Here is a 22,071-nt window from a genome sequence, read left to right on the forward strand (position 1 = left end):
CGGAGTATACATGATGTCCAGGCAATTAGGACAGCTCAAGAGGCACTTGTAGTTTGACTTTCCCCCCTAAACTCCTGACAGCTTTTTAAAAAAATTGAGCTATAATTGACATATGACATCCTAGCTTCAGGTGTACAGCAAAATGATTCGAGATTTGTATGTATTGTGGAATGATCCCCACAATATTTTTTTTCTTGTAATGAGAACCTTTAAAATCTATTCTCTTAGCCACTTTCAACTATACAATGCAGTATTACTTACTGTAGTCACCAGGCTATATGTTACATCCCCAAGATCTATATTCCTGACAGATTTTAATGAAGGACTTGTCAGCTGGCAGAAGTCTGCAAAAGATAGGCAGCTTTGTATGTGGAATAATGAATATGGTATAAGACAATCTTAGCTAATTACTGTTTACTTGCAAATGTCACACACTGGCTTCTTAAGTGTGCAAATGAAGTTTTGTTTTGTTTTTGCATGTGAGAGTGTTTGTGGGCGGGGAAGCATGTGGACAAACTTGCACCATGGGAACCCTACAGACAGTAGCTCAGCAGATGGTCAAAGTGGCTGGCTCCTCTTATACCTGTACTAGTGTCCCAATAGCATCCTGGTTATAGACTGTATTTCTCTCCAAACTGCAAGCTCCTAGAGGTCTGGGACTGTGTCATTCATATCTGTTTTCCCTACATATGGTATAATACTTAGTACATAGGAGGTGTTCCATAAATATTTGTTAAGTAGATAAATAGATGAATTGGAAGTTGACTATGTGTGTATATTTCTATAAATGTATAATATAAATACACACACATGTACACACACACTTCTACTCTAATCTTGGGACCAGCTTTCTTTTCGGTATGGCTTTTGAACCATTTAGAGACAAGGGTTCCTTCCTTGGTGTAAGTTGTACTTTCCAAACAGTCTGTAACAGCACTGTCCCAAAGAATTTTCTGTGACGATGGAAACATTCTATTCTGCATGGTTCAGTAGGAGGTCAATGGCTACAGAGCATTTGATGTGGAGTTAGAGTGACTGAGGAATTTAATTTTGAATTTTATTTAACTTTAAATAGCTGCATGTGGCCAGTGGCTACTGTATTGGTCAGCTCTGGTCGATAATCTCTTTATCTATGTCATCACTATGTGCTTTTCCAGATCATAATCAACTAATTGATCCTGTATGACGCTTTTTGATGGTGCTTATATATCTGGAGCTGGACGACATTCTTAATAACCTAATATCACCTTCTAAGTAGAATCAAACATATTTATCGAACATCTGGTTCTTGGCAATATTGCTAGGAGTTATGGAGAATAGGAAGTCCCTACCTTTGCGTTCTACTATTAAATGAGAAAATGGATTAGGAAACATGGAACATTAAAATAGAAAAATAGATAAATGGCTACTGTTAACAAGATTACAACATCAGTGTTTGGCATAATCTTGCTTCACTAGATGGAAGCAATTGTACACCACATTGTCGGTATAGAGTGGGGAGTACCTGGACATGTAATTAAATCTACGGGCCATAAAATTTTCGTTTAGTTGCTCTAAGAGTTTAGTTTAGGATCACTGATGAACCTTGATGGTGTTTAGTAATGGTGCCAACAATAATAGCCAAGTGGGACGCTGAGCTTACAAAGTTATTTGTTTGTTTATTTGGCAGATGCTATGTTAAGAAGGCTCCGCTGAATCAAATTCATCATCACAGCCTCTAAGTAATTTTTGGAGAACTCTCTCTTCAAATGAAGAATCACTCAGTGCACATCAGGGTGGTGGTACAGTTCACACGTTTTTAGAGGATATTTTTCATTACTGAGCCTCCATCTCATCCCCCACGCACTGCTGGGCTCTCTGTGACTATTGATGGAAGACACTGCACAGGTGCTGGAAAAGTCAAGTCCATCGTGCTCCATGCTCTCAAGGAACAGACCAGCTCCAAGGGCGCGCATACAAGGTGAGAGCTTGTAAGGTCATAATCACTCTAGTCTTTCATCTTGCTCTTGGCTGTATAATTCAGGATGGTCTGAACATTTTCTTCACCCTTTTCTATCAGGTACTGTGATACTGGCCAGACACTGGTAATATGTGTGATAATGTAGACTAAATAATAATAAACTCCTCATCCCTCCACTCACCTTTGTGTAAGATAAGTTTTGGTCAATGTTATCAGTCTTCGCCTGGTAAACACTGTAGTTATCAGAAAAGCCCTGATGGATTATTATAACCACGATTCTAGTTTTCCTGCAACTTTCTTTTTTAGATTTTTTTTTTAATTGGGGAATTGGGGGATGGGAACAGCGCTGGGGAGTTGGGGGAAGGGGAACAGACAAGTTGCTATCCTTTTGTTCTGCAGTCTAGTTGTGGAGGACGTTGCTTCACTGGCCCAAGTTGGCACTATCATTGCGCTCTTCCCAGGTGAGGCAGATCAGTCGCTGGCTTCTAGACGGCAGCTCACTACGCTGGCTGCTGACTACGCAGGGTAGCCCATGGCAACCCACTGCAGCAGGGGCTGCAGCCTATGCCGATGCTGGCGACTCATGGCAGCCCAGCTCCAGGTTGAGCTGTTGTTCAGCATCTTAGCTGTAGAGGGCAGTGTCACTGGCCCTCATATGTGGGATCCGAACTGGGGCCCTCTGGCGTCCCAAGCCAGTTCTTAACCATCGCGCCACTTGGCCGGCCCTCCTGCAACTTTCTAATGAGCATGTTTTATTCCACAGAAGTTACATAATTTATGTGAAGACAGAGATTCATGACATTAAAGACAAGATGATTCAAATAGAAACCATTTACTTTGAAACTTTTAGCCTGTCATGGCACTCAAGTCTCATGTAAATGGGAGTGTTTTGTATTATTTAAAATTCAAAAACTGGGGCAGCCAGTTAGCTCCGTTGGTTAGAGCGCAGGCTCATAACACCAACGTTGCCAGTTCAATCCCCACATGGGCCGCTGAGTTGCGCCCTCCGCAACTAGATTGAAACAATTACTTGACTTGGACCTGATGGGTCCTGGAAAAACACACGGTTCCCCAATAAAAATATTAATAAATAAATAAATTTAATTTAAAAACTATGGTACCATGGTTCAACTTTCATGTCTACTAATTAATTGTAAAATGCTTTGAGACTCTAATGCAAAGTTTTAAATATAAGAAGTAAAACCTGAATGTAAATAACAATGATTTCAAAGTTGAACAGTGCTCCCCCATTTACAGTCTGGAGTCAGCAAGAAGAAGCTCATAGGAGGTTCTCATTGGAGGGACTCTACAAGTCTAGTCTGCTCTGCTTTATGTATAGACAAGGAAACTAATATCCAGAGAGATCACACAATTTGCCAAAGGTCACACAGCTTATTATAGTGACAGTGCTGAGCCGAGAAGTAAAGTCTACATGCTCCTATGTAGATTTCATTTCACCTTTTTCTAGGCTGACATCTTACCATGAACAATTCATTGATAATTTACAAAATATGTACAATCATAATTCCCTAAATAAGATATTAACAATCCAATCACAGATTTTCTTAAGTTCATTCGATTGCTTGGTGTATCTAATGAAGACTAATATTTTTGAGCTCTTACTATGTGCCTAGCACTGTACTCTGGGTTTATGTTCATTACCTTGCTGAATTTTCCCAACAACCTCATGAGGTAGGTATCATTTTATATATGAGTAAACTCAGGCACAGACAGATACATAGTTTGTGCAAGATCACATAGCTACTATGTGTTCTAGATGGGACTACCATCCAGGTCTGTCTGTTTCTAAGTTTGCACTTTTAACCAGAACTTGATACATCCTCCCTTCCAACTGGGCTTTCCTGTTTCTCTATTTGAAAATGTACTTTTAACACATTATAATTTGGAGGTACCTATGATTGCTTATATCTTTGTGAGAAGATTGGAAATTTATATCATCATATTTCTTGCTTCTTTCATTAATTTAAATTGGGATTCATTGTGTTATACAAAAATAAATAAAATAGAGTTAAATGGAATAGCATCTTGAGTCCACTGAATTTAGCATTCCTATCAGTTCATTGCAAATGAGCCACTTCACTGCAAATGAGCCTGTATTGTCTCCTTTCTTGGAGGCAAAACTAAGTTAAAGTCCTTTCAAAATCACCTGTAAGGTTGCTTGCTCTCTCTACCTCCCCACTTCTCTTTAACTCTGGTCTCACTTTCTATCTTTACTCTCAGGCATCTATACTCACTGTTCCGTCCACCTCTTCTAGATATTTGCTCAAATGTTACCATATTTCTTAGGCTTCCTTGACCACCCTATTTCTAGCTGAAAAACTCACCCCCACCACAGTACACCTTGTCCATTTCCTGTTTTATTTCCCTGCAAACTTGTTACCATCTCTATGTTATCTTTGTTGACTACTCTCCCCAAGAGAGTGAAGGCATAATTATGTGGTTCACTGCCGTAGTTCTATATAGTAGTCTATTGCCCGTCTTAGAAAAGGTGCTCAAAAATATATTTGCTGAGTGAACTGTAGCACTTATGTACACACCTTTGCTTCAGCCTCAAAGTGTAAGCTATGTGTTACCAGTACCCTAACTTCGTAATGCTGTCTCATAGATCATTTACCCATGGGTGATTAGCTAATCCCTTTTTGTTACTGAGAGTTAATTTTCCCCCTCTTCCACTCTGTATTCTTGGGAGTCTCTAGAATTTCAAAATGGGGGCATTTCAAGTTTCTTCTAGGTCCCTCAGCGATTTAGAGGAAGTGATTTATACTTTGGTCTCTGCAGAACAGTACTGTCATGATAGCATTAAAAGTATAAGAAGCAAAAACAAGTAGTAAAATTGTCATTATAGGTACTTTCCAGTGGTAAAATTAAATATTGAATGGCAGATTTCACTCATTTGTAAAAAGGACAATGTAAGGTGATGGCTCTTAGAGCGTTTACAAAAACTGTTTTTCTTTCCAATGTTGTTTAAGAAGGCCCAGTGTAATGAAGGAGCAGTGGGGTGGGAGGGAGGGCCTCTGCAATGTGGGCTGTAAAATGAGCAAACCGAAGATGATCTCCAGGCTCCATCGAGCTCAAAATGTCTGCAAAGCTCTTGAAGTTAAAACCATGGAACTACCTCGTGTCCTTCTACAGTTATATTTCATGTTTATTATTACAACTGATTTAGCCTATCAAGGATGATTGTTATAAAGATATTTAGATATATGAACTTTATTTTCATAGTTTAAAAATGTAAATATCTAAGGACATTGACAAACTTAAAGGACCATCACACTATTATATTTAACGGATTCATTAAGGGACGAATTATCCAGTTTGTGAGCATGTAAGCCTCCTGTGGCTCTCTTCCCATTTTTGAACAAGGGCAAAGAATTAGAAAAGCTAAAATTCCAGTTTGTGACCTGTTTATAAGCTCCAAGGACATTGTAACCAAAGGCTAACATGAGTTTTTGGCACTACTTGGAAGTTCCTATTTTGGGTGCTATCCCTTCTACCTCCATTAACTTGAATTGAAAATTACCAGTATTGTACATAGTCCATTAATTTCAACTCAAATAATTTTACAAATGTTAATATTTCATCTTTATATACTACTGCCTGGAAAAACGCATGCTTGTTAAAAGCTAAAAATTAAAAAATAAATCAATTAAAACATACTAGCCTATGGGAGAGAGTTTACATATGTATTTTAACAAATTTCAAATTAATATTTGGGCAGCACTAGTATGGCAGCTAAAGCATCGAACAGTGGGTGTAACTGACCTCCTTAGTCAGAGATAGTGGAACACTGGCTAGTCACCTTGCAGATTCTCTGAGGTTTAAGATGTTTACCTCTACCACAAATCTAAATTCTGGCACCCCTATCTAAAATCTCAAGAACGTAACACACCTTTTATTTAGTAAAGAAAAAAATTAAACTTCTAAAAGACATCAAAATAACAGATTTCAAGAGTGATAGCCTATGTTTCTTTTTACAAAATCACAGCCCTTTATTTTTAATAAGTTTTTTATTAGTCTCAGCAGGATTTGGTCAAGAGTATTCCTACAGGCGTATGAATAGAATCAAAGTGTATGATTTAGCTGGGACGTCATACCTGGATGACCAGGTCCTAAGTGGGACAGAATAGAAACAAAGTGTATGATTTAGTTGGGACTTTATACCTAGATGACCAGGTCCTAAGTGGGACAGTATACGTCTTACATGTTGTTGTTGTTTTCTTTGGGAGGGGGGTGCGGGGGGGGGGGTTAGATAGTTAAGAGAAAACCCAGAAATGCAATTCTGAGGCTTAATTTCTTTGGCTATTAGTACCACTAAAACAGCTGCCAAGACAAGGCCCCTAAAATACGCTTTGCAGTATGGAGTAGGGATCACGCTCCTAAGGCAAGCCTCTATCAGTCCCCCAAGCCGTACAGCAGGGGTTGTGCAAGAGACAAAAGAAAGGCTTTGCACTCGCCCCATCCGAATATAAAACCAATTCGCAGGCAGGACTTAGAAAAATTAAACCGAATATTAAGCGGAAGAAAAACCCCTGCATGTAATAATTGCCAATTTGTGTTGTACAGATCAAAACTGAAAAATTTATACAAATAGCTGGATAAGGAAAATCTAAGATGGAAGAAAAGGTGGAGGATTCGAGTGGAAACTGCCAGGTTGAGGACTGAAAGCATTTGGATACAAGCAGTCTTCGGACTGGAAAGGCAAAGAGCAAAACGAGTATTGCTACTAGATAACTAGAAAGGCCAATAGATGTTGCAGTGGGTCGGTTTAACTGAAAGGCGGTTTCTTTTCCCTCCATTTGCTCAGTCCCAATAAGAAGCGCACTGCGCGGCCTGGGCCGCGCTCCCAGCCTGGAGTTCGGCGTGGGGGCGGGGTGGTAAGTACGGTAAGGGGCGGGGCACAGCGCGGGCGCGCTCTGGCTTCCCTCCTGCGCAGCACTCCCGTCAGCGCAGGGGGGCGGGGCGGCTATAATACGTGCGCGGCGCCGCCCCTGCGAGAGGACGTTGCGTGCTCGCTCACGCCAGGCGAGTCTCCGCGTCTCCCTCGCGAACTCGGTGAAAGGAATTGGCGCCGTTCGACACCAGGCGGGTCCGCTCTGCAGCACGAACCCACCTCCAGCCGCAGCCGCAGCCGCCGCCCGGGCCGAGGAGCAGCCGCAGCAGCCGCCACCAGTGGCCGAGTGAGCGGAGCCGACTTCGAGCCAGCGCCTAGCGTTGAATCGGGGCCCTCACCATGAGTTCCTCGCCTGTTAATGTAAAAAAGCTGAAGGTGTCGGAGCTGAAAGAGGAGCTCAAGAAGCGGCGCCTTTCCGACAAGGGTCTCAAGGCCGAGCTCATGGAGCGACTCCAGGCCGCCCTGGACGACGAGGAGGCCGGGGGCCGCCCCGCCATGGAGCCCGGGAACGGCAGCCTAGACCTGGGCGGGGATTCCGCCGGACGGTCGGGAGCAGGCCTCGAGCAGGAGGCCACGACTGGCGGCGACGAAGAGGAGGAGGAGGAGGAAGAGGAGGAGGAAGGGATCGCCGCCCTGGATGGCGACCAGATGGAGCTAGGGGAGGAGAACGGGGCCGCGGGGGCGGCCGACTCGGGCCCGATGGAGGAGGAGGAGGCCGCGTCGGAGGACGAGAACGGCGACGACCAGGGTTTCCAGGAAGGGGAGGATGAGCTCGGAGACGAGGAGGAAGGCGCGGGCGACGAGAACGGGCACGGGGAGCAGCAGGCTCAACCGCCGGCGACGCCGCAGCAACAGCCCCAACAGCAGCGCGGGGCCGCCAAGGAGGCCGCGGGGAAGAGCAGCGGCCCCACCTCGCTGTTCGCCGTGACGGTGGCGCCGCCCGGGTCCAGGCAGGGCCAGCAGCAGGCGGGAGGTAAGAAGAAAGCGGAAGGCGGCGGAGGCGGCGGTCGCCCGGGGGCTCCGGCGGCGGGTGAGTGCTGCGTGGTAACGTTGCGCGCGGCGGGAGGCCCGCGCGGGTGTGGACCGTGTCTTAGGCCTGCCGGAGCCCCGTCGGGGGGGGNGAGAGAGAGAGAGAGAGAGAGAGAGAGAGAGAGAGAGAGAGAGAGTTCACAATAATAACAATGCTTCTGCAGAAGTAACCTGAATAAGGCACCAAGTTATCTTGTCCTTGGGCAATAATGGTGGTGTGAACCTTATACACAGGTAAGCATTCAAGAATCAAGACTCTCCCCCAGCTATTTGTTTAAATGTGATTTTACTACTCCAGGAAAGGGATGAGCTATACATGGTCTCCATTCCCAGTCAAAAGAGGTGTAGCTTACTAACCCAGCCAATACTACTAGTTAGTCCCCAAGCTATGAAACTTAAACTGTGAAGTCTTTCGGTAAACACGATGCTACCTCTCAATTTCAGACTGAGATAGTAGATAAAAACTTTTCCCCTCCTTTCTCCCAAAAGTCTGTGTTTGATAATTATATGAATACCATATATTTGTGTAGCATTTTATCCTTCACAGTTTTCGCATCTGGAGTTCTTACCTCTCAGGGGCAGATAGGATATGATCAGTTTATGGGTTAAGGGACGGACGTTGAGAGGGGCCAGTAACTTTGCCTGCGTTACCTAGCTGGTGAGGAATAGAACCATGTGCTAAACTGTGTTGATCTACAAAGGCTCGTTCATTCTACACGTCACCTGTCCTGAATGCTTACTTCTCAGGCTAGGCCAAGAACATAAAATGAACTTGACATATAGCAGTGCCCCCTTGAGAAGGTCAGTCAGTGGGAGGCAGACATAGAAACAAAACCTTACAAAACCGGGGGGATGGGGGGAGCATGGGATATTCTGAGAGCCCAGAGGAGCATGCTTAATGCAGTCAAGGGCGAGGGAGGCTGGGGTACGGGTAAATCATGAAGGTCTCCTTGGAGGCGGTGACACATACACTGAATCCTAAAACAGTAGAATAAATAAGGCCTAGCCGTACAATCTCAGAATCATTGTGAGGATGAGATCATGACATAATATTAATGTGTGCAATGTATGATAAGTAATTAACAGATGATGACGCTGGGCAGTGACTCAGGGAGACGAGCAGTAGAAAATAAAAAAGTTGTAAGATTCTCATACATTCTTCTCTCTCTCTCTCTCTCTCTCCCCTTCTCCCCACCCCATGTGGTTCTGTAAGTGAGCCCACCTCTTGACAGTTTAAGCTGTTGAGACTGCCAGCATTCTTCCACATATCACTTCCTGTTGGGTTACAAATTTGCCTTTGTGCTCCTGTCCACTTCAAAATTCTCCTTGAACATGGCTATAAATAATCCATATAATAACTTTTTTGAAAATAATCTATTTTTGCTCTTGAACTGTCATCTTACCTGACACTGAGATGGAAGAACTCTCCTAACCAAACGTTGCTCAAATATTGCTTCACCTCTTGACTCCCAAAAGCCAATTCACTGTGAACGAAGCTGTGGTAGCGAAGACCAGTGTCTGGGAAGAGGCGAAGGTTGTGATTTCTGCCAAAGCAGCCACAGGAGTCCAAACAGTTTTACCTTCCAATAGACAAGGTCTGAGACTGATTTGCCCCATACTGAAATGCTTTAGCAATAAATACATAAAATTCCTAGAGTACATAACTATAATTTTGAGTTTGGTTGATAGTCTATTATCAAAACACTAGAGTAAACAGCTTTATAGTCATTGTATATGTTTATATGATATTTTCATTATCAGATTAACTCATACAATATGGGTATTTTTTAGGGTCGAAAGTGTCAAACAGTATTGGCTTCATGTGGTTCAAATCAATATGAATAAAATAAACTTTACATATTCCTTTATAAAAAAAAATTCTCCTTGAAACTCAGTTTGACCCTGCTTCAACAGTATAAGAATATAGAGGGAAACGGGAACAAGTTCCCAGGCCTTACATGTTGCTAAAATTTACTTTGATTCTATGACTTAATTTGTGTGTCTCTTAACCTGTATGTGGTCATGTTTTGGGAGAGGGGGATAAAAGAAACTAGTTAAAGGTTGAATGACTTCATATATATTTGCCCAACAAGCCCAAAAGCTAGGCGTTTCACAGTTTTCCCCCTCAGTAAAGGCTGTGACCACTCCCACAAAATACTCCATCTCCATTCTAATGCTGTTTAAAAAATTAACCCAAATAGTTTCATTTGCCAGGACTTGCAAACAGGTGGCCAGAGACATGGTGTTTTTGGCCTGTATAGTATTTGCCACCTCTGAAATTTAGAAGATGCCACATAAATATGAAGATTTCCCACTTCCCTTAAAAAAAATGGGGAAAACCTCAGGGATGTAAATTACAGCATAGGGAGTATAGTCAATAACATTGTAATAACTATGTATAGTGTCAGACGTGTACTAGACTTATGGGGTGATCACTTCATAAGGTATATAAAATGTCTAATCACTATGTTGTACGCCTGAAACTAATGTAAGATTGTATGTCAACTGTAATTGAGAAATAAATTTTTTTTAAAACCTTTTTTTTAAACAGGAAAACGTTACAATCCTGGGTCCCATTCCCACAAGACCATAGGTGGTTTCTCCTTTAAATAGGGACCTTCACTCCAGTTCCCTGAAATCTTCATCACTCCCCAGGTGCCCCTGACCAAGTGACCCTTGCCATGTAGCACTGTAACTGCGCTCCAGTTTTTCTTACACCTGGACCTCTTCATTCATTCATATTTCCAGCCTACAACCTGTAGGCACGTGGGTTTTCAACACTGTTCTGCTTACATGATCTTTCTAAAATTGGGACCTGCTCCTGCCAGTACTCAGTTTAAAATTCCTTAGTGTCCCCACTCCCCACCCTCTTTATCTGTGGATGAAGCCCCAACTTCTTAGCTCAGCTGGGTTCTTTGCAATCTGCCTCTTTGTTTCCTGTAACCACTTCCCATCCCTACCCCGACCCCTGCTCCTGTCCCCAAAACCTAATTCCAGCTGTAGGAGTGATTCTCATCATCTGCATTTTCAGAGGCTGTTTCTACTGCTGGGATGGCCTTCCCTGTCTCTTGGACCTGTTCCCTTTTAAGACCCAGCTCCAGTGCCTTTCCCCCTAAGAAGCCCCTTGCTCCATTTCCCAAACTGAATACACACCTCTATCATAGCACCTGTTACTCTTGTAATGTAATTGCTGGTTTGCCTGTCTCTTTCTCCTGTACTATATACTGCAAAACCTTGCAGAAACAGGGTGTGTCAGTTTTGACTTTGAAACTATAATAAGTTGGGGCGGCCGGTTAGCTCAGGTGGTTAGAACATATATATATATATATATATATATATATATATATATATATATATGAAAAAAGAAACTCTAATGAGTCAAACTTACTGGTGCAGGAGAAAGACCTTNAGATCTGTACAATGCGGCCGCGGGGAGCGCGGGCCCGGGTGGGGTGGGGGAGGGGAGGGGATGGGAGGGCGCGCGGACCCGGCTCTGCCCCTCCCCCCTCCCTGAACTCTCTTTGGGGATGCACGTGGGCTCGGCCTGTGCGGCGCTATTTTTCATTAGCTTTCTCGAATCTTCCAACAGACTGGCAAAATTTGCAATGTGTTTAGACTGCGTCACTAATTCCAGCCCCGTTCCAAGCTGATTGTTGGAATTCTCACTTGATTCGTTTGTTTGAAAACGCAGAAAGGAACTGGGAAATGTCGAGCTTTTTTGCGTCTCAAACGGTTTTTTTTTCTGTTGTGTTGTGGCCTGGCGTCCTAAGTAAGGGGTGTTGTGTGTTATAGGAGACGGCAAAACAGAGCAGAAAGGCGGAGATAAAAAAAGAGGTGTTAAACGACCTCGGGAAGATCATGGCCGTGGATATTTTGAGTACATTGAAGAAAACAAGTATAGCAGGTAGAGGATGCTCACCTAGTTTTACCTGTCACTCATTCTTTATTCTTTGGTGGGAAAAGCTGTATCAGGAGACAATATTGTCTTTCAGAGCCAAATCTCCTCAGCCACCTGTTGAAGAAGAAGATGAACACTTCGATGACACAGTGGTTTGTCTTGATACTTGTAAGTGGAGCTGCTTCTCCCCCTTCCTCCCCCGATTGTCAAATGCTGTAATTTTGGGTTCCAAATGTTAGAAAACGTAATGTAGTTCCTTGGATTTGAATGCAGAAAACTTAGCAGAAACAGGTTTTTAACGGCAGGAAGATGATGACATTCCGATTCCTTGATATTTAGTATAGCATCAGTTGTATTGGTAATTTTATGGGTTCTAGCAATTTTGTAATGTGTTTTTATGACTTGACAGTTGTCCTTTGTAGGAATGTAAAATGAATGCCAATTTTGACTAGTTAGCTAATAGAAACTTGTAAGACTACCTATAACTTGTCCTTATGGGCTGCTTCTATAATTTCATTTTTTGTGTGTGGAATTATATTAAGTGAGCTATTTGGGTTAGTTAAATACTTATTAATGACTTTTCCCATTAGCACACAAGTATATTCCCTATTCTAAAAGATTGTAATATTACTTTCTCAATAACTGCTCTTTTGTTCTCAATTCCAGTTCAGTAGCTGCTGCTTTAACATAAGTTGATTTCTTCCAAAGACCTGGGGCAGCAGCAGTGGGCTATCACTGGGCCACTAGCTTTCTTCAGCAGCGAATGGTATCAATGGCAGCGCTGTAAATACTGCTACTTTACCCAGTTGGGTTGCAATTGAGTATGAGGAAGTATTGCAAACCTCTAAATGGGCCGTGGCTGTCAGATTTGTAATTTTTCTGTATTACAAAGAAATTTTGTTGGTTTCGTATCTGATTAGAATGTACAATTTTTTCAGTGATAAACAGAACAAAAGGTAGAAATAACTGTTGAAGAACAAGGTGTCAACCTGCCCTGTAGATCCTAGGAAGTTGAAGCTTAGACTTTTCATGTTTTCGAATACAAATTGTTTTTATTCAGATATGTAAGAATGTAAGTGTGAAACTTGATGTCTTATTGAGTACCTCTTACAGATAGTAAGGTAGTGGAGTAGTCTTAAAAAGAAAAAACTACATGGAAAAGTAGTTGATTTGAAAGTTTTATGTTAAAGTCAGTTGCTTGAATATAAACTATAGGTGTTAGCAAGATACAGAAGCAGTGGTTTAAGAAGGTATCCAACACTATTATAAAGTATATAGGCTTTTAGTTGATCACCTAGGAATATATTAGTTTAAGTGTAATGTTGGATTGAAACACAAATTTGTCAAATTGCAAATTCTACCAATGATGGTCAGGAATTTTAAGAGCAGAGCTAATTTTAAGGGGCATTCCAAACTCTAGACTTGATTTTCTCTCAAGGATTAAAAACTTAAGTAAACAGCTTTCTAACTTTAGCTCGCAAGTGAGAACTCTGGGGAAAGTGCATGCTAATGAGCCAGTGACCCAAAGGTTTAAAGAAGTTTTGGATTTGGATAATCCCGGAAATGGATAATCTCCCATAGTTGTTGAGTAACAGGCAAGCCTGGGGAAAGGAGACCTCAAGTCCTGTAGTAGTAAGTGTTAGACAACCAGGTTTGTGCTTTGTAGGTTGAGGTTGTCTTCTTCACAAGTTTTAGAACAGAATTTAGGATCTAGAGCACCTGCAGGATCAACAGCTCCTACTCCTATTTAAAAATACTTGGTCATGGCCTCCCTTCAGTTTTATTGTGGCACTGGTAAAATTCTACCTGGTCTGGCATGCTTCACTTTGATTTCCTGCTATCCTCTACTGCTTGCCTCTAAATCAAGGTAAAGAGCAGAGCAGGTATGTATTAAATGTCACATTGTCTTGATTATTTTATATACTTAGAATAAGAATACACGTTAAGCTTTGGTGGTTCCCAGTTTTATAGATTGCACTTTAGTCCATAATTTGGCAAGAGTGACTTGGTGGGAGTGGGGCTTAAACTGAGAATGTAGAACAGCATGATTCGTAAAAATGTGTTCTATGCAGCATTTAGAAATGAAAATTTTAATAACCAAGTTTTGTCTACATAGCAGATATGTTTACGTTGGATGTCAAAACAAATAATATGGTATTCGATATACTTACAGATAATTGTGATCTACATTTTAAAATATCAAGAGATCGCCTCAGTGCTTCTTCCCTTACTATGGAGAGTTTTGCTTTTCTTTGGGCTGGAGGAAGGGCATCTTATGGTGTGTCAAAAGGCAAAGTCTGTTTTGAAATGAAGGTAAACACAATTTTGTGATTTTTTTACTTTATAAGTAACCTGTGTGAGTTTCCATTTGTCCCACACTATTAGGTGCCTGTGGAACTTTGTATTTTAAGGTTGCTGGTTTGTTTGTTTGTGTATTGGTCACTTGAAAAGACTCACCAAGGGTTTAAAATTTTAGTTAGGCTCCTGGTTTTTGTTCCAGAGGAAAAAATGTTACATGTATACTTTAATTGGTTTTAGGTTGAGTATTGAGAATATGTAAATTTTAAACATTAACTGTTCCTTGAAATGTGAATCAGCCAAGTACTTAAATTTCAATTTCAAGTTATAAGCCCTTGAGTGGTTTTTTTTTTTTCTTTTTTAAGTTCTTAATAAATGTTGGGGAGGGAGGTGGGATAGAGTGAGTGTCTTTGTATTAGTAGCCAGAGAAGACTTAGCCTATGGCCCAAGTGAAATAGCCAGGGTTCCAGGATTTATCTTTTGGATTACGTTTAATCATTTATGATTTGACTTGCAGGTTACAGAAAAGATCCCAGTAAGGCATTTATATACAAAAGATATTGACATACATGAAGTTCGGATTGGCTGGTCTCTAACCACAAGTGGAATGTTGCTTGGTAAAGTTTCCTTTTGAGTACCATGTGCTCGTGAGTGTTGAGGGTCTGATTTCAGTAGTTATAGTAGAAGGCATTCCAAAACTTGCCTGTTGCTGTCCGTTCTGTTAACATGTTCAATGAGATGAATAACATTAGTATGTAGTAGGCATAGGCTTGATTTTAGTTTTTGTTCTTTAAGGTTACTTGTTTTATGATCAGTGGTTAAGATAGAATTACCCGTGTTGAGTAATTTGTCAACTAAATTATATGTGTAACCCACCTAGCTCAAGGTAATTAATTGTAGATCTAGTATAAAGTTAGTGTAAGTAGAAGAATATTAGGTTATGCAGACATTTCTCTTAAACTTGACATCTTGAATATTAAAATATGTGGGTCATTGGACTGTTTTGAAAAGTAGATTTCATGGTAGTTAATTATTTCCTTAGGTGAAGAAGAATTTTCTTATGGGTATTCTCTAAAAGGAATAAAAACATGCAACTGTGAGACTGAAGATTATGGAGAGAAGTTTGATGAAAATGATGTGATTACGTGTTTTGCTGTAAGTCAGCTAAATTTTTATAAATGGCAAGTTATATGCTAGGGTTTCTTTTTAAAGCTATATTAATGTCAGAATTCACTCATTTTGATTAAAAACTACTTAACATCAAATTAACCAGAAAATTTAGTCTTAACCTAAATGTTTTTGTTTCTGGATATAGGTGTTCCATTGTGTGTAACCATCAGAAAGTTCTTAATGCTTAACCTGAACACATTTTCCACAGGATAAGCTTCACTTCTAATTTGAATTTTAAAGTTTTTTAGAAGGCTTATAGGAAGCAGATTCAAACTGTTAATTTCCCCTCTAATTAACAGAACTTTGAAAGTGATGAAGTAGAACTCTCCTATGCAAAGAATGGACAGGATCTCGGCATTGCCTTTAAAATCAGTAAGGAAGTTCTTGCCGGACGGCCACTCTTTCCGCATGTCCTCTGCCACAACTGCGCTGTTGAATTTAATTTTGGTCAGAAGGAAAAGCCATATTTTCCAATACCTGAAGATTACACTTTTATCCAGGATGTCCCCTTAGAGGACCGAGTTAGAGGTCCAAAGGGGCCTGACGAGAAGAAAGATTGCGAAGTAAGTAGTTTGTTTCTTTTTAATTTTTTTAAGCCTTGCATTTACTTGCAAAAAGGACATTTAGAAGAGCTAGGTGATTGGTCTGTTTCATTTACTTTGTACCATTTCTGTTGCTCTCAGTAATTTTTCTTAGTAGCTGTCTTCTCCCTTTGTGTGGAGTATTAAATTTTCCACAAACACAAATTACCTTGTTATAGGGCTGTGGAAAGCTTTTCTAAATTACTCCCTGGCTTCTAATGATCAGACAATGACATAACATTGCCTTCCATTGTAGGTTGTTATGATGATTGGCTTGCCAGGAGCTGGGAAAACGACCTGGGTTACTAAACATGCCGCAGAAAATCCTGGCAAATACAACATTCTTGGAACAAATACCATAATGGATAAAATGATGGTAAGTCAAAGGTTTAGGGCAGGAGTTCGGCATTTTTAAAAGCCTGGGAGGTATTGTGAGTAACGGTTTTTTGCCTGTTGTCTTTATCTGTTTTGGTAGTATAGTATCCTAGAGATATAGGACTCTGGGCAAGTTAAATTGGTTCCTTAAGTGTGGGCTTTCTATCTGTAAGGTAAACTGCCTTCCAATGGCTAGGCTTCATTGTCTGAAATTCTTTTGAACTCTTAACATCTACCAGCTAAAGAATTGAACAACATAGGATCTTACTACGTGATAGTGACTATTTGTAACATATAGCGGGGAAAGGGCTGGATAAAAGTATAATATTTAAAATTTAAAATGTTGCCTGCTTTCCATACAGATCTAAGCTGATATGAAGCTTAGCTTGAGATTCACAAGTTTAAAGGAAATTTTTAACTTTTGAAAATAGGTGGCAGGTTTTAAGAAGCAAATGGCAGATACTGGAAAACTGAACACGCTGTTGCAGAGAGCTCCGCAGTGTCTTGGAAAGTTTATTGAAATTGCTGCCCGTAAGAAGCGAAATTTCATTCTGGATCAGGTAAGCTGTAACTTTGAAGTTGAAAAAAGTAACTGCAAATTGGGTTTGTTATATATACTTCCTTTTTTTTTTTTTTTTTTTTCCTTTTAAGACAAATGTGTCTGCTGCTGCCCAGAGGAGAAAAATGTGCCTGTTTGCAGGCTTTCAACGAAAAGCTGTTGTAGTTTGCCCAAAGGATGAAGACTATAAGCAAAGGACACAGAAGAAAGCAGAAGTTGAGGGAAAAGACTTACCAGAACATGCAGTCCTCAAAATGAAAGGCAAGGAATTGAATTCTGTTACTATGTTAAATCTCTATGTGATTCATATCTGTAAGCTTAACATTTTCTGCTAGTAATACTGTTTCAAGAGTTACATTAACTCTTTGTAAATGAGTGTATTTGGCTTCTTTCTACTTTTAGGGAAAATGTGTTCCTAAACCAGGAATAGATATTGTCGTGTGTGTTGAAAAACTTAAAGCCATTAAAGAATTGTAGGCTGAAGGATTGTGAAAGTGTGTAGTGGGTTTTTAAGTCAATCTGACTTTATTCCTTGTAGGAAACTTTACTCTGCCAGAGGTAGCCGAGTGCTTTGATGAAATAACCTATGTTGAACTTCAGAAGGAGGAAGCCCAAAAACTTTTGGAGCAGTACAAGGAAGAAAGTAAAAAGGCTCTTCCACCAGAAAAGAAACAGAACACCGGCTCAAAGAAGAGCAATAAAAATAAGAGTGGCAAGAACCAGTTTAACAGAGGCGGTGGTCATAGAGGACGTGGCGGGTTCAATATGCGCGGTGGAAATTTCAGAGGAGGAGGCAAGTTCATTCTGAGTTGTGCTTATTTGGTTCAGGATTGAAACGTGATATTTTTCTAATTTGGGCCTATATGTCATTTAGCTGAATTCAACATAGGAAATTTGTTCCTTATGTTGATCGTAGCTGCCCTAGTAACTAATTTAAAATCTTAATGGGATTTGGTAGTATACCACATAGGTTATGCAAATATTTAACCAAACAAAATATTATTTTTGTGTTTAAACATTGGTCTCCTAAAATAAAGGAATTGTCCAGAAGAATCCTGAGTCATGTGTAAAGGAGGCACAACACACTATAAACAACATGTCTCTCATTTTTAGCTCCTGGGAATCGTGGTGGATATAACAGGAGGGGCAATATGCCACAGAGAGGTGGTGGTGGTGGTGGAAGTGGTGGCATTGGCTATCCATACCCTCGTGGCCCTGTTTTCCCCAGCCGAGGTGGTTACTCAAACAGAGGGAACTACAACAGAGGTGGAATGCCCAACAGAGGGAACTACAACCAGGTAATGATTTCCAAGCCCCGCAGACACTGATTATCTATATAAGTTAGTCTGAAAAGATGTGTAACTCCTGTTGCATAGCCTTAGCAAGAATTGTAAGGACACTTGTGTGCATTGACATAAGAAAAATGAGTGATGGTAGTAAAATGAGTCCATTTCATTAATTTTGATTTTCAGGTTCACTGACTAGCAACTGTCCGTTTCTGTGCTCTGCCCCCTCCTCCCTGCCATGTGCAAACCTAAGAAGTGTGCTCTGAGTTCTTACAGGTTTTTCTCGTTTTTTTTTTTAGAACTTCAGAGGACGAGGAAACAATCGTGGCTACAAAAATCAATCTCAGGGCTACAACCAGTGGCAGCAGGGTGTAAGTAATTTCTTATGTGCTTATGTACATTAATTGTCTTTTGAGTTGAGAAGAATCAGTCTTCGAAAAAAGATCTATTTTATCCAGGGGTTGAAGTGTTTGTCAGTGTTATAGGGCAGTGTGAATTGTGTTGCAGTTGTAGCCATAATGTTATCTTTCAAAGGCAAAATAGGTTGGAGTTTGCTGTACCTTAATATTTTTAATTAAGTGATATATTTAATACATATGGTTCTTTTTACTACTAGCTTTAATTGTATAAACTAACCAAGTCCTGATGTGTTTCCTTTTGTAATGTGTTTATTGATTATAATGGGATATTAATACTAACTGAGTCTGGTTTGATAGAAATCAGAGGTATGACAGCTATAAATTTGTTTCCAGCAATTACTCTGAATTAGATTCATTGTCATTTCCTAAAAGCAGTTTGAGTGGCTTATTGATGTTTTTTCTTTAAAAAAAAAATTTTCTCTTACAGCAATTCTGGGGTCAGAAGCCATGGAGTCAGCATTATCACCAAGGATATTATTGAATACCCAAATAAAACGAACTGATACATATTTCTCCAAAACCTTCACAAGAAGTCGACTGTTTTCTTTAGTAGGCTAACTTTTTAAACATTCCACAAGAGGAAGTGCCTGCGGGTTCCTTTTTTAGAAGCTTTGTGGGTTGATTTTTTTTCTTTTCTTTTTTGTACATTTTTAATTGCAGTTTTAAAGTGAATCGTAAGAGAACCTCAGCATTGTGCACGATAAGAGAATGTGTCAGTATTTCAGGGTTCTACATTTTATCTGTAAAATGTGACTTTTTTTTTTTATCACAAAAGTAAAATGTTGCTTTGTACCTGGTGTCTTTTATTAAGAATTTACTCCCCCCATTTCTCACAGAGATAACAGTCGGGAGTCATTGTCACAATATAATAGAAATGTTAGCAACCAGATTCATGTAAGGACTAAGTGGTCCTCATGAATTGCATAAGACTCTGTACTGCTCATATTACACTCCATCCTCTCTCTAGTTTGCTGAGTAGTGGAGGGGGTAAGCTAAAGAGTAGTTTCTGACAATAACTGGGAAGGCTTTTTCTTTTTAAATAACAGTGGAATTGGCATAATTGAATGAAGATAAAACTTGGAACCAAGATAGAGAAGATGGAGTGTATGTAGAAGGGCTGTTAAAAATGTAAAACTTGGTTGCATTATTGTGGAGGCTCAAACTTGTGAAGGTTAAATACCATAATTTTTCCATTTGTTCTGCATTTTGATTCTGAAAAGAAAGCTGGCTTTGCCCATTTCTTATTAAAAAAACTTGTTGTAAATCCAGTTGTCTAATGGGATCTATATGAAGTTAGCTATGTCTGTATGCCCTTCTCCCACAAAATACTGTATAACTAGTGTGCTTGTAGTAGTTACCTCCACCATCTTTGTAAGCTAATGCAATTGTGAGTCACCCATTTATATCTTAATTTTTAATCATGTCAGTTCTTGAATGGGTATCTCCTTAGCCTGCTGATTTCTTTTTCTTTCTAAAGAAAGTGGGTGGAGAAATTAATTTAGACGTTTGTTTGCAATAAAAAGAATTCATTTTACTCTCGTTTTGGGATTCTCGCCATCAAGGTTCAAAATCCCTTTATATAAAACTCCCAAGTGGAGAAAATTTAAGTGTGTGCTTTCTGGACAGCTTATTCTTTACTCTGTACTTGGAACATTTAGGTTTTAAAAACTTAAATGTATGCTGACAATTTATTTTAATTATGAAGTAAAGTTGAATTCTTCCCTTCCCCTCCCCTGCAGATGACTTAACATTTAACGAGGGGAAAAAGGTAATGGCTGGGAGAAGTTAACACGAAGTTTATCATTACAAAATGCTAATGGCTGTCCTCAACTGATTATTTTATATACATAAATAATACATGGAACTCTGGGAACAGATGCTTTTAGAAGCCATCATGCAAGCCAGTCATTGGTTTCACTGCTACACAACACTGCTAACTTAACTGTAGCTATGTGATAACATTAGATCCCCTAATTGTAATTTTATTGGGTTTGCACAGAACACTTAATCTTCTAAAGGAACCTCACTAATGTGAAGTGAGGAATCAGGAGTCAAACTGTAGAACTAAAATTTGAGTGTTTTGTTGGTGTTTTAGGTTGCTTCTGATAAGTTTAGGTTTGTCTATTTGATTGCTTAGATTTTTGTTTTAGCCATTTGAAGTCAGATTTTTAATTTGTACAAATAGGAATTTTCTTGGTACAAGCTAAGCTGGAGTTGAGTTTTGGGTGATGGTGTAGGATCAGTTGAGAAATTTATGGAACAAGGGCTAATCTTAGAATCACCATTAAGAATACTTAACAATACAAGGTAGTGTCTCAAGGACTTTTGTCTTTTTAGCAATTAGCGTACTGCTAGCAATCACTGACATGAGCTATTTTTCAGTGTCGATTATACTAGGATTGCATAGACTTAAACTCAGGAGGGGAAGTCATACTTTGTTGCTAATCAATGTTTAGGTATCCTTAGATGTTCAGGTAGGTGCCTTTAAAAAAATCTTGTATGTACCTTCTAGTTTAAAATTGCTTATTGAGGAATTTGTATTCTAATAATTAATTGCAGTGGGAAAGTAATGGCCAAATAATATTATTTGGTAGATTCGTCATGCTGTGTAGCCCAGACAATTTGGGGAAAAGGAATGGGGTAGATAATAGTACTGTCCAGGAAAATGTTTAAGTTTTAAGGAGAAGACTCAAGGTCAGAAATAATAGTAATGTCTAGGTTTGCATGAAAAGAAATAATCTTAGGAAGTATTTAAGAATTTCAAAAGAGGGAATGCACCAAATAATTGCAAGCAAGAGGGAGAAATATAAGAAATGCCAAGTTTGGCAGAATGAGAGCTGTGAGAAATTTGGTTTATTCACCCCTCCCTTTGCCCACCTCCTCCCTCTGGCAAACAAAACACTAACCGCACATAACAGGTATAGTTCTGAACAAATGTCCCAACTATACCTAGAGAAAACTCACCTGTGAGATTGCTGTGCCTTTCACTAGAAAGTTAGGCAGATACTTTAACACCTATCATCTTGAGTCAAGAATTGGATCAGATTGGTCACCTACAGTAGTGTGAAAACAGCATAAAGAGATTACTCAGGAAAGAAAAAATGCTGCAAGATAGAAATGAAGCAACTTGAACTGTCATGATGTAGAAAGTTCTCTGTTGCTGGTAGGTTGCATCTTGTTAAACATAATCTAGCCTTTGATGGGGGGCTCTGGCTCTGACCTAGAAGGTGGTGATCAGCTTCTGGCTCTAATATCCAGTCATCAAGATGAAATCTTAAAAGCATGAGTCAAGTCAATGTGACATTGAGATGACAAGCCATATTAAATCCACAAAACAATAAGCTCTCATTCGCTTTGGATAGATCCTGTCTGAAAATAAGGAATACGAAACTAGATGGTCCCAAGCACTAACAAGATACAAAAGCTTCTTAGATACATTTCTTGAGAAGGTACTTAAAAGTTTTTGAGGAAAGGTGACTATTTTAAGTGTGTTTTTCACCTACCTGGGGCGTTCGCGTTGTGGACAGATTATGTTCTGTATTTAACATTTGCCTCAGTTGTGGGAGTTGAATGACATGTTTTTT

General features: G+C 40.0%; 1 protein-coding gene across 2 annotated transcripts; it reads left to right on the plus strand.

Moving 5' to 3' along the window:
* Positions 1 to 6,969: 6,969 nt before the first annotated feature.
* Positions 6,970 to 20,021, plus strand: HNRNPU (heterogeneous nuclear ribonucleoprotein U). Of its 2 annotated transcripts, none has more exons than XM_019623848.1 (14): positions 6,970 to 7,902; positions 11,694 to 11,805; positions 11,894 to 11,967; positions 13,973 to 14,112; positions 14,615 to 14,714; positions 15,140 to 15,252; positions 15,567 to 15,830; positions 16,105 to 16,224; positions 16,655 to 16,783; positions 16,875 to 17,043; positions 17,321 to 17,575; positions 17,896 to 18,080; positions 18,368 to 18,439; positions 18,915 to 20,021. In XM_019623848.1, exons 1-14 carry the CDS (start codon positions 7,212 to 7,214, stop codon positions 18,966 to 18,968), a joined length of 2,478 nt encoding a protein of 825 aa, XP_019479393.1. In that variant the 5' UTR covers positions 6,970 to 7,211; the 3' UTR covers positions 18,969 to 20,021. The 2 variants fall into 2 exon arrangements, with proteins under 2 accessions (XP_019479393.1, XP_019479394.1); XM_019623849.1 differs by having other exon boundaries at positions 6,971 to 7,845.
* The last annotated feature ends 2,050 nt before the right edge of the window (positions 20,022 to 22,071 follow it).

This window comes from Hipposideros armiger, unplaced genomic scaffold (assembly GCF_001890085.2).
Source record: "Hipposideros armiger isolate ML-2016 unplaced genomic scaffold, ASM189008v1 scaffold_567, whole genome shotgun sequence".
Lineage (NCBI taxonomy): Eukaryota > Metazoa > Chordata > Mammalia > Chiroptera > Hipposideridae > Hipposideros > Hipposideros armiger.